General features: G+C 38.9%; 2 protein-coding genes across 2 annotated transcripts in view; one reads left to right on the top strand and one right to left on the bottom strand.

The window, feature by feature from the left end:
- The window catches only part of RTBDN (retbindin), a 431,720-nt gene that overhangs the window by 299,198 nt on the left and 118,332 nt on the right, over positions 1 to 14,190 (bottom strand). The window lies entirely within an intron of this gene.
- LOC122810839 (zinc finger protein 11-like) overlaps positions 12,339 to 14,190 on the top strand; it is a 90,620-nt gene continuing 88,768 nt past the window's right edge. The window contains exon 1 of the mRNA XM_044082394.1: positions 12,339 to 12,441. Within this exon, the coding sequence (XP_043938329.1) occupies positions 12,339 to 12,441 (103 nt within the window). The remainder of the gene's footprint in view (positions 12,442 to 14,190) is intronic.

Here is a 14,190-nt window from a genome sequence, read left to right as displayed (position 1 = left end):
TGGGAAAGACAAAATGCCAGTAACAGGTTTTCTTGAGACAACAAGGGTACCGAACCACCATCCTGCAGATGTCCTGATAGGGAAGGATTTGGATGAGCCAGTACCATGTGCTTATGCAGTTACACGCAGTCAGGCTAGGAGGCAAGCATGTGGGTCTGGTAGCCTGGGGGAGACACAGACAGACTACATACTTGCAGCCAGGACTGATGAGGTGGTTACTTCAGGGAGGGAGCTACTCTGTAGCAGTGAGACTGAAGGTGAGCCACAGCTTGTGGGTACTGATGTTCCCTTGGACAGAGGGACTGCAAAGGTAGAAGTGAGTAGTAGCACCCATGCTGACAGTGAGGCACCACTGTCAGAGGATGCCAGACTTCCAGTGGAAGGGGAGCTGGGAAGGGTTACAAAGAGAGAGTTGAGACAGGCTCAGCTCTCAGACCCTACATTGCAAGGCCTGAGGCAGGTAGCTAGTGAGGCACCTGATTCTCAAGGGAAGGGGGAACCCGTATACTGGGACAGAGGGTTACTGTATTGAGAGTGGACCCCTGAGGGAGGGCTAGAAGGTGAGAGCCTACCGTCTGGTGCTTCTAGCCATAGCACATGATATTCCCTTTGCAGGTCATATGGGCATAAAATGTACAGAGACATATTATGCAAAACATCTACTGGGCTGGAATTTCCAGAGATGTAACAGGGTACTGCAGGACCTGTGAGCAGTGCCAAAAGGTAGGCAAAGCAGGAGACAAAGCGGGAGGTCCTTTGATGCCTTTGCCTATGACTGAGGAGCCATTTCAGAGGGTAGCTATGGATATTGTGGGGTCTCTGAGCACCCCAAGTTCCACAGGGAAAAAGTATATCCTAGTGGTAGTAGGTTATGCTACAAGATACCCTGAAACAGTGGCTTTGTCCTCCATTGAGGCAGAAAAGGTGGCAAATGCTTTGTCAGAGGATTTCAGCAGGGTAGGTTTCCCAAAATAAATACTGACTGACACAGGTGCCAATTTCATGTCAGACCTGCTCGCTTTTTTGTGGAAGTACTGTGGAGTAGCACCTGAAGACCACCCCTTACCATCACCAGACTAATGGCCTGGTTGAGAGGTTAAACTCTATGATCAAGTCCATGCTATGGGCATTTGCAGACCAGTTTAAAAGGGAGTGGGACAAATATTTGCCCCATCTGTTGTTTGCTTACAAGAGAGGTTCCTCAAGAATCCACAGGTTTTTTTCAGTTGCTGTATGGGCATAGGGAGAGGGGACTTCTAGATTTAATTTGAAATGAGTGGGAAGGTGAGTGTGAATCTCACAAGAAGTCTGTTGTGGCATATGTCCTAAACCTCAGGACAAGGCTCAGGGAACTCATGGGTTTGGCCCAGAAGAACCTGGCAGTAGTCCAACAACAGAAAATGATGTGGTATGACAGGAATGCTAGAGAGTATGTTGTGGGGAAACAGGTAATGGTTCCCTTTCCTGTCAGACACAACAAGCTGCAAGCAGCTTGGGAGCGACCCTACAAGGTGGTAAGAATGGTAAGTGATGTTAACTACATGGTGGAACTGCTAGGCAGGCGGCAGGGGCACAAATTGTACCATGTTAACATGATGAAACCTTACCATGACAGGGAGGCCCTTGTGCTGAGTATTTGCAGTGGTTTGCAGGAGGAGTCTGAGGGAGATCTGGTGGCTGATCTCAGTGAGTCTCGGACTGACACCTCAGTGGAAGGGGTAGCAATGTTCCAGCGGCTATCCCCTACTTAAGTTTGAGAAATCCGAGCAATGTTACAGAAGTTTGGGGACATGTTCACTGGGAAACCATGGTGCACCCACCTGGTGCAGCACAGGCTGGATACAGGACCACAAAGGCCTATTAGGCAAGCCCCTTATAGGGTGCCTGAGAGAGTCAAACAGATTCTGAGGGGGGAGATATAGGAAATGTTGGAACTAGGGGTAATTCAAGAGTCCAACAGTTCCTGGGCCTCCGCAGTGGTGCTGGTGCCAAAGAAGGATGGCAGCACCAGGTTCTGTGTGGACTTCAGGAAATTAAATAGTCACACAGAGTCAGATGCTTACCCTATGCCTAGGACATATGAGGCCCTAGAGCAGATGGGTGGGGCTAAGTATCTTACAACCACTGATCTTACCAAGGGTTACTGGCAGGTGCCCTTGACTCCCAGTGCAAGAGAGAGGTCAGCCTTTGTGACTCCTTTTGGCTTGGATGAGTTTACAAAGATGGCCTTTGGGATGAAGAATGCCCCAGCAACTTTCCAGAGGCTGGTAGATCATATCCTACCAGGAGCAGGAGGGTTTGCTCTTGCTTACCTAGATAATATTGCCATCTACAGCCATTCCTGGCAAGAGCACCTTCAACATGTCAGGGAGGTGCTGGGTAGACTACAGAGAGCAAGGTTGACCATTAAGTTGAGCAAATGTCAGATGGGTATGGCAGAAGTCTCCTACCTGGGACATAGAGTGAGGAGTGGCAAGATCAGTCCAGAACCTGCCAAAGTAGAAGCCATTCAGGCATGGCCTGCACCTGTTACCAAAAAGCAGGTGAGGCTTGGGGACAGCAGGGTACTACAGAAGGTTCATCCCCAGTTATAGTACCATAGCTGCTCCCCTCACAATCCTGACAAGGAAGAACAGGCCAAATAAGGTAGTGTGGACCCCAGCATGTGAGCAGGCATTCCAAGAGCTTAAGGAAGCTTTGGGAGGACACTCTGTGTTAGCCAATCAAAACTGCAGCAAAGAATTTGTGGTGCAGGTGGATGCTTCAATCCATGAGGTTGGGGCTGTACTTAGCCAGATTTCTTCAGAGGGAGAAGAGCACCCAGTGCTTTATTTCAGTCATAGGCTCCAACCCAAGGAGGAATGCTATGCATCTGTAGAAAAGGAATGTCTAGCCATAGTGTGGGTACTGCAGAAACTTCAGTCTTATCTGTATGGAAGAAATTTCAGTATAGTGACAGATCGCAATCCTCTAACATGGTTAAACAAAGTCAGCCACCAAAATGCCAAGTTGCTAAGATGGAGTCTAGGGTTGCAAGTATATGATATGTCAGTGCATACCCACAGTGGGATTAGCAATGCCAATGCAGATGGGCTCTCAAGACAGGGAATGGGATAAAGTATACTCAGATAGACCTAACTTTCTCAAGCAATGTTTCTCAAGGGTCACTTGAAAAACTAGCTTGAGTTTTCCGGGGGGTGTGTGTGTGTGTGTGTGTGTGTGTGAAGATAGGTGAAGGGTGCCAGCCTAGCTAGATAGAATTTTGTAGATAATTCTGTCATTTGTAAATATTAATGTAAGCCAAGGGCTTGTTCTCTAAAATGTGAAAAGACTGCATTGGATATTGAACTGCAAAAATGTAACAATAGTGCACTCTGCTGTAAGAAAGCTAAGTCAAGCATTTTATGACTGTCTTTGATGTCAAAATTCGGAGCCGATATGTCTGGATGAAGGAATTCTGCCTATTGTTTTGAGGCCAGAGTTAATGGCTAGAATTTACATGTATAATTTCTTTTATTGCTCTGGTTCCTGACCAGCTGTAAGATCAAAAGGGTTATTAACCTCTGACAGTCTGTTAGCCTGGGAACCAGAAAGAAATGATGTAATCTGAAATGAATCAGTGGTAATGTGTTATCAGTTTAAGAAGAGAAAGAATGAGAGCATTAGAGATTTGTCTTGAGAACATCCAACTCATTAGTCTGCCTCTGTCTATATGTAAGTAGGACTTTAGAACTGTGTTTTCTCTTAGAAATAGCTAGGAAATAGGAAGATTAGACTAGTTTGTTTTTCTGTGATGTCAGAACTTTTCTACTGTTTTATTTTAAGTATTTATCTGTGATCTCTGAACTTTTGACTAGCACTGTGTAGTAAGAAGTACTGTCTTGTGTTTTTATTATTTATTATTAAATATTTTAAACCTTTCAACTATAGTTGTTTTGTGTAGAGATAATTTAAGCTCTTACATTGCATATATATATATACATATATATATATATATATATATATATATATATATATATATATATATATATATAGTGATACTGCACCAAGTCACTCAAAATAAGCTTTGCTGTTCTGTCACACTTACCATTTGGATAATAATATTGCACAGTAATAATTGGACAACCTTTAATAAGGGTCTTTTTATGTAGCTGATAAATATTAGTGGGTGGTAGTACCATATAGTCTGGGTAAAAGGGGCACACCTGAAGAACCTGTGCCAGCCTTCCCCAGGAGTGTCTGTGTGGTTGTATATAACTCTTATCACAAAGTGTGTGTGTCAGCTACTTGGGCAGGGACATAAAGCACTGGTTGGACAGAGAGGGCGAGAATTGCAGACTAGTAAAATGAAGCAAATTGTTGTTTGCTGTGCTCTTTTTATATAACAAAGAGGCTGTGCTACCCTAATTCTTATATAAGGTAACGTCCAACAATATTAATTTCAGTGTACACAATGATGAAATCATGAAGTGGACGATAACACTCATTGTGTAACAAAATAATTATTGCCATTTGTCATAGCTTCACTACATGATAATGGCATCATTCATAAAATGAAGAATGCATATGACACACCTCTTAAATTCTGATCATTTAAATAAATGATCTGGTTCCTAAAAGGCTAGGTATGTGCATGTGTAACAGGGTGCCACACGGCTATCCACTACAGTCCCTATCTTTTAAACTATATTTCCATTAAAAAAATGGTATGTACACTAGCTAAATCTAAATGTTCCAAAAACAATAATTTAGTAGTTTCAGCATGCACATCCTGTGGGCTGCTGCTATAAAGTGTATTTATGTTCAATCTTACAAAAAAGCCAATGGAGGAAACCAGATATACAGACACATTCTTTTACAAATGTTTATTATCATGTAAAAGCAGATGTTTAAGGACTATGTCATATAGCTTCAGTGTAGTACTCTTTTGCTTCAAGAAATTAGGAGATGTGGTAGGCCCTAGAGCATGCTTTTGCCACAGAAGTCTAAATTTAAAAGTGTTTATAGGAAAAGAAATGTAACAAGCTATATTTACAATATCTGTAAATGTATGGCTAATTCACAGTTCTTTGTTTACCCAGATGCAGGTATTAGATATCCCACTGATGCAAATTAGAGCTGGTGGAGTGCAACAGCACACCTGTATGCAAATTGCAAGGTGCACTGCTGCTGTGAGACTTACCTGAAAATGCTACAGCAGCATTATGGAAGAATTTCACAGATCAGTGCCATAACACTGCAGGATAGACAGCAGCCTTGAATGTATTATATCTGGCAGTATGAGCATTTTGGATTTTTAAGTCATGTACAAGGATTTAAGCATGAATATCAATCTGCATGTGTCAAACAAACTGTGGAGAAGTTCATTCCATAGCTGGTATCTATTACATGTTTCCAAATTGTGCAAAACCTTTTGCAGTCTTTATTCTGGGGCATTAGAACTCCATATTGCAGACCATGTCTTAGAATTCTGCAGACTCTTATTTATGTAAAACGTATATTAAGCAAATAACATTTATTTAAGCTATAACAGTTAGCTTTCAAATATTATAAAATGTAAAACTGCTGGTTAAACTCTTATTTTGAAATTGTTAAAATAAAAATAGAAAATAATGCATTTACATAACAAATGAAAACAGACTATGGGTTTATATTTTTCTGTATTAAAGTAAGTTTTAAAGCAGATTTATAAGATGCATATATTTATTTTAAAATGTGACATTCATTTTTATAATTGCTGTATCACTCTCCGGGCTGAGGGCTAACTCCTGATAACAGCATGCCCAGTTACTAAAAGGCCCTCTGTACTTGCCAATACCACTGGACATGCTGTTATGGGAGTATAATCCACATGCAGTCCTGTTGCATCACAGATCCAGGGTGTGGTCTTCAGTGCTGACTTCCAAACGTCCGTGTTCTCTTCAACCTGTGATGGTTACTTCACTCTGTTTGTATCTTGTAAAAGACATGTTGCTGTTGGGCAGCTTTCTTTCCGGGTCTCTCATGTAAAACATTTTTCTTTGGGACTCAGTTGAATTTATAAATAAATAAATCAATACATTAATGAATTCATTAAATAAATAGTTTTACAGTGCTATTCCTGCATTCCTGACATCAAATTATATATATATATATATATATATATATATATATATATATATATATATATATATATGGGTCTGGTTAATTTCGCCGAAACTTACATCAGCAAAACCAAATCGCTGAAAACTCATTATGCCGAATTTCATTTCACCGAAAATAGTAGTGGCAGTGTATATGCCCTTTCCCCCACTGTAGTGCAATCCTGGAGTTAGAATATATATTTGGGTGTGTGTGTGGGGGGCATAGCCCCCCACCTAGCTTGAATTATACTATGCAGTTTCTGTTAAGAGGGTAAGTAAGTACTCTGATTATGAAACAGTGATATCACTAAAATACAAACAGCATTTGTAAAGAAAAATCAGGCATAAATATTTTTGTAGGAGGGGAAGCTGTATGTGTTCTCTACAGCATCACTACTTATAGATACCAACTCTGAAGCCGATCTCCCTGATGGAATGGAGGAATTTCGTAGTACTCCATCTGCGATCTTTCAGGCAAAACCCCGTAGTTGGACACTAGTGGTCATACATAGGTGTGTCAATCATTAGTGTTTGGCAAGCAATCCTGGCCCTTACTCTAAGCTGTAACTATTTCAAACACTGAATTTTGTTCTTTCAATGTAATCAAATTTTGCTCATGAGAAACCCACTCAACCACCAGTCTATTTTGACTTTCATATTACTTTAACTCACATTTTTCCATCTGAATAAATTCACAACAGCCACAAAAATCACACTTGGAAAAGTGGAAACTTTGAATCTAGAAGTTGTATCAAAGTGGGAGACAACATGCTGAAAATATATAGAGAAAATACAGTATATAAAATTCCCGTTCATTTTATCCAAGGAAGCTGTAATGTTGTTTTAACATATGTACCTTGTCCCGCGGTGGTTGTGCTGCGGTAGCATTGTTGCCTCACAGTAAGACGCTGTCTGGTTCGATTCTCAGCTAGAGCGTCTTCTGCGTGGAAACATGCATGAATGGGTGTACCTTCGTTGAAGGCTGTGCATCAGGGCTGGTAACTCGGCACGTAAAAATCAACTGCCAATCATTAGCGGACCAGAGTTCCGCTGTGGTGACCCCTAACCGGGAAAAGCCGAAAGACACAACAACCTTAAAGGAGACAAAGAAAACAACAAGAGGTACAATTGCAAAGCTCTAAAAAGAAAATAAGGGAGTACCTATATAAAATGCATGTGTTTAGAAAGACTGCTGTTAAGCAATTGTATTTGATAATAACTCCAAAGCACAAAAACTTTTGGCACAACAACTTAGGCAACAAAAAGTAACAAGGGTATTGCCAAACGTAGGGAGCCTATAACAAGAAAAATAACTGGAGATCCTGAAGAGGAATTAGAGATATTTCAGAAATTTTATGAAAATTTGTAAAAGTTGGGAAATCAAGAAAAAGCATGAATGAAATATTTATGGAAGCTTACATATGTCACGGTTAGAGGTAGATGGGGCTCAACAATTAATAGTTAAGATAGGAAGAGAGAGAAAAATGGTGATGTATAACTGATCTGCAGGAAAGTTTACAAGAATTGATGACATTCGCGTAGAAGTTTGGAAGTGAGGAAGGAAGAAAGTGATAACGATTTGGAAGGTTTTGTTAACAGTATTTTAAAAGGACAGGAAGCACCAATACCCTGGAGAAAAAAACTTTGGTGGCTGTAATACCTAAAGACAGTAACGACCTATCAGATCCAGCTTCATATAGGTCCATTTCAATTTTAGACCACAATTATGGAGTGTTTATGTCTACAATGGCTGAAAGATTAGAGAAGGTGTCATCAAAGTTGATAGATGTGGATTGATGTGGTTTTGTGTCAGGGATGCAGCTGTTGTTGGTAAGTCTTGATGCAAAGATGTCTTTAGACAGAGTGAGCTGAGATTTTGTGAGTAGGGCAATGGAGGCATTTGCATTTCCTGATACAGTGATGGGGTTGATTGGGAAGATGTGTGAGGGATCAAAGGCAAGAATCAGGGTGTGAGGGCTCTTCTCTGATGCATTGTGTCTATTTAGAACCACTGGAAAAAAAAAAGGGACTCAGAAATTCAAGGATCTAGTTGGTATGATATTCAAGAAAAGTTGGCTTTATTTACAAATGATATTTCTTTGTACCTGATAAAAAACTAGAAAAAGACATCTCCATGTTGTGGAACATTCTGAGGCAGTGGCGGGCTTTTCGTGATATAAAATTAGTGAAGACAAAACAATGGCTATAACTGTAAACTGTGTACCCACACATGAATTGGTACGGCAATACTGTTATTTATGGGGACATGATAAAATGAAGGATTTATGGGTATGGGTTAAAAAGGGCACTTATTACAGATAAAGATCTGTGGGAAGAGACTAAAGGAAAGATTATACAAAAACTGAGAAACTGGAAGCTCTTGGCTATAGATATGAATAGCAAGATACAAGCAGTAAAATTGTTTTTAATTCCTTTAATTTCATACACAGGTTGGGTATATTTTTATCAATCAGGGGAGAAATTTGGATAGTAATTAATAAAGAATCGATGAGTTTTATCTGGGAGGGAAAGAGGGCAAGAGTCAAGTGGGATAAGTTGTCCAATAGAACAAGGAGGTTTAGGATTATCTGATTTGAAGGGATTACACAAGCAGAAAATGACAATTCAAAGTGGAAAGGGATGATGATGAAGTGGGATGGGGGAATTCAAGAAATGAGGAAAGAGGCAGATTTTGGATGCAGATCCTTAAGGAGAATAGCAACAGTAATACTGAATATTATATTCATAAAGTAGCAGAATATATACTAAGAACTAAGCCAACACGAGAATGGAGAAAGGAGATTCAGACGATAGGCATGACTCCAATCAGGGGTACACAGATTAGGCAAGAGGATGTTGGAATTTACTGGAGAACGCTGACAAAGGAACCAAGGTATTGGGAGCAAATAACTAAAGAGGGAAAGGTAATAGAATGGAAAGAGGCCAAGACATTTGGACTTTAAGCTAGAGAAAGCCTTCCCTATCAGGGATTGAAATCAGAGTATAGGCAAGGAGAAAGGGATAGAGAAATCTTAAGTGAAAGACCTGCGCTGCCAGAGTTTTTAGTTGAATCTAGAGCAGAAGATGCTATTAATAAGGGATAATTATTAAGGCAAATAAAATATTGCACTATAACTATAGAAATCAATCAGAGGAGGTCAGAAAAAATTGGTAAGTGAGATTAGATAAGCAATTCACAAATATATTTATTTATTTATTTATTTATTTAAATTTGTTGACCGGGAGTGTCCGACTGGACGTGGGTCCATTTTCAGCGGAAGCCCGGGGAGAAAAGCTCCACAGTAAAATAAACAGACAGTAGTTACATTGGATTACATAGTGATTAACAATTTAACATAGAAATTACTTACAACATATTTACAAATGAAGAACATAGCCTTTTTTTATGGTCATGGATATGTGAATGTCAAATTTTAGTTTATTGTCTATTTCCACTCCTAGCAATTTGGTGTGTTCAGTTGGGTATATAGTGGTGTTGTCTTTTGCTAAGATGTTAAAGTGAGAGTTGTTTTGGGTATGTTTGGTGGGTTGGAAGATGAGTAGTTTAGTTTTGTTTGGGTTGAGTATTAATTGGGCATCGGATAACCATGTTTCAACAGAGGAAAAGGCTTCCTGTGTGACTTTTTGCAGTTTGGGTAGGGACTGGGCTGAGCAGATGATGGTTGAGTCATCTGCGTATTGGATGAGTGTGCCTGGATTGGCATATATAATGGGAGGACATATGTATGGCTCCCAAATATGCAACAAAGTCTAGATGATTTAGGGTTTTGCTTGGAAGTGTTTGCTTAAGTACTTTTATACCGCAAAAAAAATGGTGGATGTTTCATATGATGCTTCCGGTAGTATTGGGAGCATTTACATTTCAATATGGTCACAAACAGATATGTGACCTTTTCCCAATGTAGTAGGATCTTGGAGTTGGTATATTTAGTTAGGGAAGCTGTGGAGGGCATAGCTCCCCATGTAAGTGGGTTTTAGTTAGTATGGTTTGTAGAACATAGGTTAGTTTATAGTTGTTGATTTTGTGTACTGTATAGCATGTGTTTTTATATAGTGAATACTATGGTAATGTGTGGATGATTTGTTAGATTAGTAGTAGTGGTATACTTTGCAGAGTTTGTGGTTTATTTCTTTAGGAACAGTGTTTGGTTTTGGAAGTGTGATGTGTGGTTGTCATTTTAGTTATTGTGTGGATAAGGAATTTTATTATAATGTTAGCATGGCTGGTTTCTGTATTTCAAACATCTGCATTTGATTTTTCAGTGTTTGAGTTTTTGGCTTTCTGTGCTCAGAAATATGGATTCCAGTATTGTACGTTTTCAGTGTTGTGAAGTGGATCCTGTAAATTACATAGGAAAAATGGAAATTGTGGGAACAATACATGCAGAAAATGCTTTGGAGGAAGAATGAGGCTTAGAAGAAGGCAAGAGTTGAATAATTTATGGAGCGTTGCTTTGATTATATAATATATAACAACACATGCGACATATACGTTTTCTAAATGTGAACTTGGTGATATGGTTTGATTACTTTCATATAAATGATATCTTGCTTATGTCACTAGTGATAATGCAATAAAAGTGTTTTTTTATTTTTCAAAAAGAAGGGGACAAAGACATGTTATCAGTCATGACAAAGGAATTTAAAGCATTCTGTGATACAAAAAATAAATCTACCATTTATAAGGCATATCCTCTTTAAAAGGGCTCAGGAGACTCTAAGATGTTTATGTGAGAGTTAAAAAGCAAGCAGCGCAAAGACTCTGCTGCATAGATAAATAAGGCACTGACTAGGATCGATATTATCTGGGCTTGATTAGCAGCTTGGGCACTGGCGTGTGTGTGTGTGTGTGTGTGTGTGTGTGTGTGTGTGTGTGTGTGTGTGTGTGTGTGTGTGTGTGTATTGGGGGGGAGATGACTGTAGACCTGGTGGTCGTTTCACTGCAGATAAGTAGAGGCTTTCAGATGAAACAGCTGTTAACTAGAGACATGGGCTTGTTTTACTAAGCTGGTGATGGTAGTCAAGCTTAGTACATGATTGCACTACTCACATGCAAGGAGGCATACTAGGCTGTCATGGTGATTCAGTCTTTGTATCTTCCATCCAAGGATGGGTTAGATTAGAGAATACCCTTGATTGCTGCATGAATGACAGCCACTGGCATGGCACTGGTTCCCATATGGAGAATGAATGGGCCAATTGACTGTGAAGGGCTAATACTCAGCAGGTAACAGGGGAACAAAAAGTATTCATATAAAAACTCAGTGAGTAATGTAACTTGCATGATTCACTGACAAGAAGCAGAACTGTTTGTGTCATTAAAGATGAATAAAAAGCAAGTTTTTGAGAGAATCAAAACAGAGAAGATGGATAAAATGACATTGCAAATATAGAGATAAAACTGGAAATATGTAAAACTAAAGCTTTGAATGATGATAAGGTTAAAACTGAGTACAGAGTGAAAGACTGAAATAAATATAAAACTAACAACACAAGAAGCTATGGACTATCCAGGGTGGTGCTTAGAAGCAGCAATGCAGTTGAACTAAATCAAATATTAGGAATGATTGTAGGCATAACAAAAGAAAATGCAAATCCATCCATCCACATCCCCCTTTCCCATTTTTGCACATGGGGTCGGGATGTCACTTCAACAGTGACAATCATCTAGACCCATGGTTCACACCACCAGGTGGCTATGAAAATGCAAATAATTTATTAAAATCTGTAGGCTATTTAGAGGAAAGAACTATTTTGCAATCATATGAAAGAAATGTGCTACTTAGTCCAGAGATGAAATAAAAGATTCCATGTTTGTGATAAAGTAAAATTAACAATAAATGGAGACTAGTACAAGAAACAGAGTCTACTGACAATATCATCTGGGTGAAAAAGAAAAAAAAAATAGTGCAAAAACATTACTTTTAAGCTGTATTCTGGAGAAGAATGCAATATGTCATTGGAATCTTCATTTAAAACACTGAAACTCAGAATGAAGTGTGTGGGCCAGATTCTGTTTACTTATGACTAAAAGCACAGGAAGCATAAAATTATGTATCATCAGAAAATACAGCGACTCACCTAAAAATACTAGGTCGCTTAGCATATGTATAATTTGGCATGATGAGGAGGATTCACAACATAAATGTTTAGAGCAATTCATATATTTCAGCTCCTGCAGAACTGAACAACAATATGAATGGCAAAGTGAATGTTGCTCTTAGGCAGTTTCAGAAAATTCTTGTGGGTGCTAGCATGAATGCAGCTATCAATACATCTGCAAAAGTTAAACAGGCAAGTAATATACAAGAAGTAGAACCATTTATTTAGAAAGCCAAAGAATCAGATCATATTTTCCTGAAATATGTGCATTTATTTACTGCATTAAGCTGTTTACTAGGGGGAATACTGCATCTAAATATCTTCAGACCAAGTGCCAGTAATTCTAGCACCAAATACAGTATCAGTAACAATTGGAGACATAATTGGGCAATAAATGAGAAGAAAAGAGAATCTCAATATGATTGTTAAACAGTTGGTTCAAGTTAACTGGGTGACTAGCATGGTTACAGTTGTGAAGCAAGACAAGCTTTAAATTTACATAAACCCCCCCAAGAGCTAGTGATTAAAAGAGAGTCCTTTTCAAACATAGGGGAACAGGTTGCTTTAAATATGTCTTGTGCCAAATACTTTTTGCACTAGATATTAACCAAAACTTTTGTAACTCTAACAGGATACTAATTCAGAGGTACAAACTTTAAATAGGCCTACGTCAAAAGATTGAAACATCAGGTTATGCAAACTGAGAAGGTTGAATCTCAGAAGGTTGAACCAGCTTCTTCTCTGGAAGCCAGCATCACAAAAACATTTTTTGCAGGGGGGCAAGCCAGTTTGATGTTCTGAGATTTGATCTTCTTGGTTTCAATAGCCTGGTCTTTTGATCTTCTGATATAGATCCCTTTCAATCCCTGTAGATATAGACATGCATAATTTAAGATTACCTTTTGACATGTCATCATGACTAGAAGTATTTCAGAGGGCTGTCACAAAAAATGAAAAGAATGTTTGGATAGTGTAGTCAAAATTACAAATGATGTTCTTGTTTGGGGAGCTACCAAACAAAAGCATACTGCCCAGCTACATAACCTGCTGGGCAGGCTAAGAAAGAAAGGGCTGAGGCTGACTGAGGGAAGTTCAGATATTTGCAACTAATCTCAGATAAATGGGACATACTTTGACATAAGAAGGATTGAAAATAGTTTTAGAAATGTCAGTGCTATAGAATATATACAAAAACCAGAAGGCAAATCAGCTTTTAAAAGATCTCATGGAGTGTTCCAATATCTGTGAAAGTATATACCGAATTTAGCATTTATCACACTTCCAATGAGAATACTATAACAGAATGATAACAGACAAAGACAGAAATTTTGAGATTTTAAAAAGGCTTATTACAGAAGGTCCTACAAGTGGATGTTCCCTGATATATTGGAACAACAGTACTTTTTAGTAGATGTGAATCAGCAATGATTGTGCACCATACTGATGTAGGACAATGGACCCATAGTGCATAGATCAAAAGCTTTTACAGAGGCAGAAACAATGTATGCACAAATAGAAATAGAAATACTAGGAATTATTTATTGATATTAAAAATTTCCTGACTATATTTATGACAAATCAGTATAAATGGAGCCAGATCACAAATCAATGCAAAGTATTTCTAAGAAATCACTTCACAAAGCACTGACTACATGACAAAGATTGTTGCTGATTTTACTAAGGTATGATCTGAAGTATAACTGGCTTTAAGAATAGGTGAACTAGGTAGCTAAATTCTTTCTTCACTAAGTGATAAAAGATGTGCCACTGTGCCCCTGCTGAAAGCAACCACAGATGTGATGCTCCATAATGAAAGTTCTACACACTTTTCTTGGGTTTGTGCTCAGTTCCACACTTGATCTAGACAATGAACCACAAAGTAGCTATAACTGAGTACATGGGCTGTCTGTGGATAAAAGCGATTGATTGATGCAACTTTCATTTG

The sequence above is a fragment of the Protopterus annectens genome, chromosome 9.part0, assembly GCF_019279795.1.
Source record: "Protopterus annectens isolate FY-2018-M chromosome 9.part0, PAN1.0, whole genome shotgun sequence".
Lineage (NCBI taxonomy): Eukaryota > Metazoa > Chordata > Ceratodontiformes > Protopteridae > Protopterus > Protopterus annectens.
This window is presented reverse-complemented; position numbering and strand designations above follow the sequence as displayed.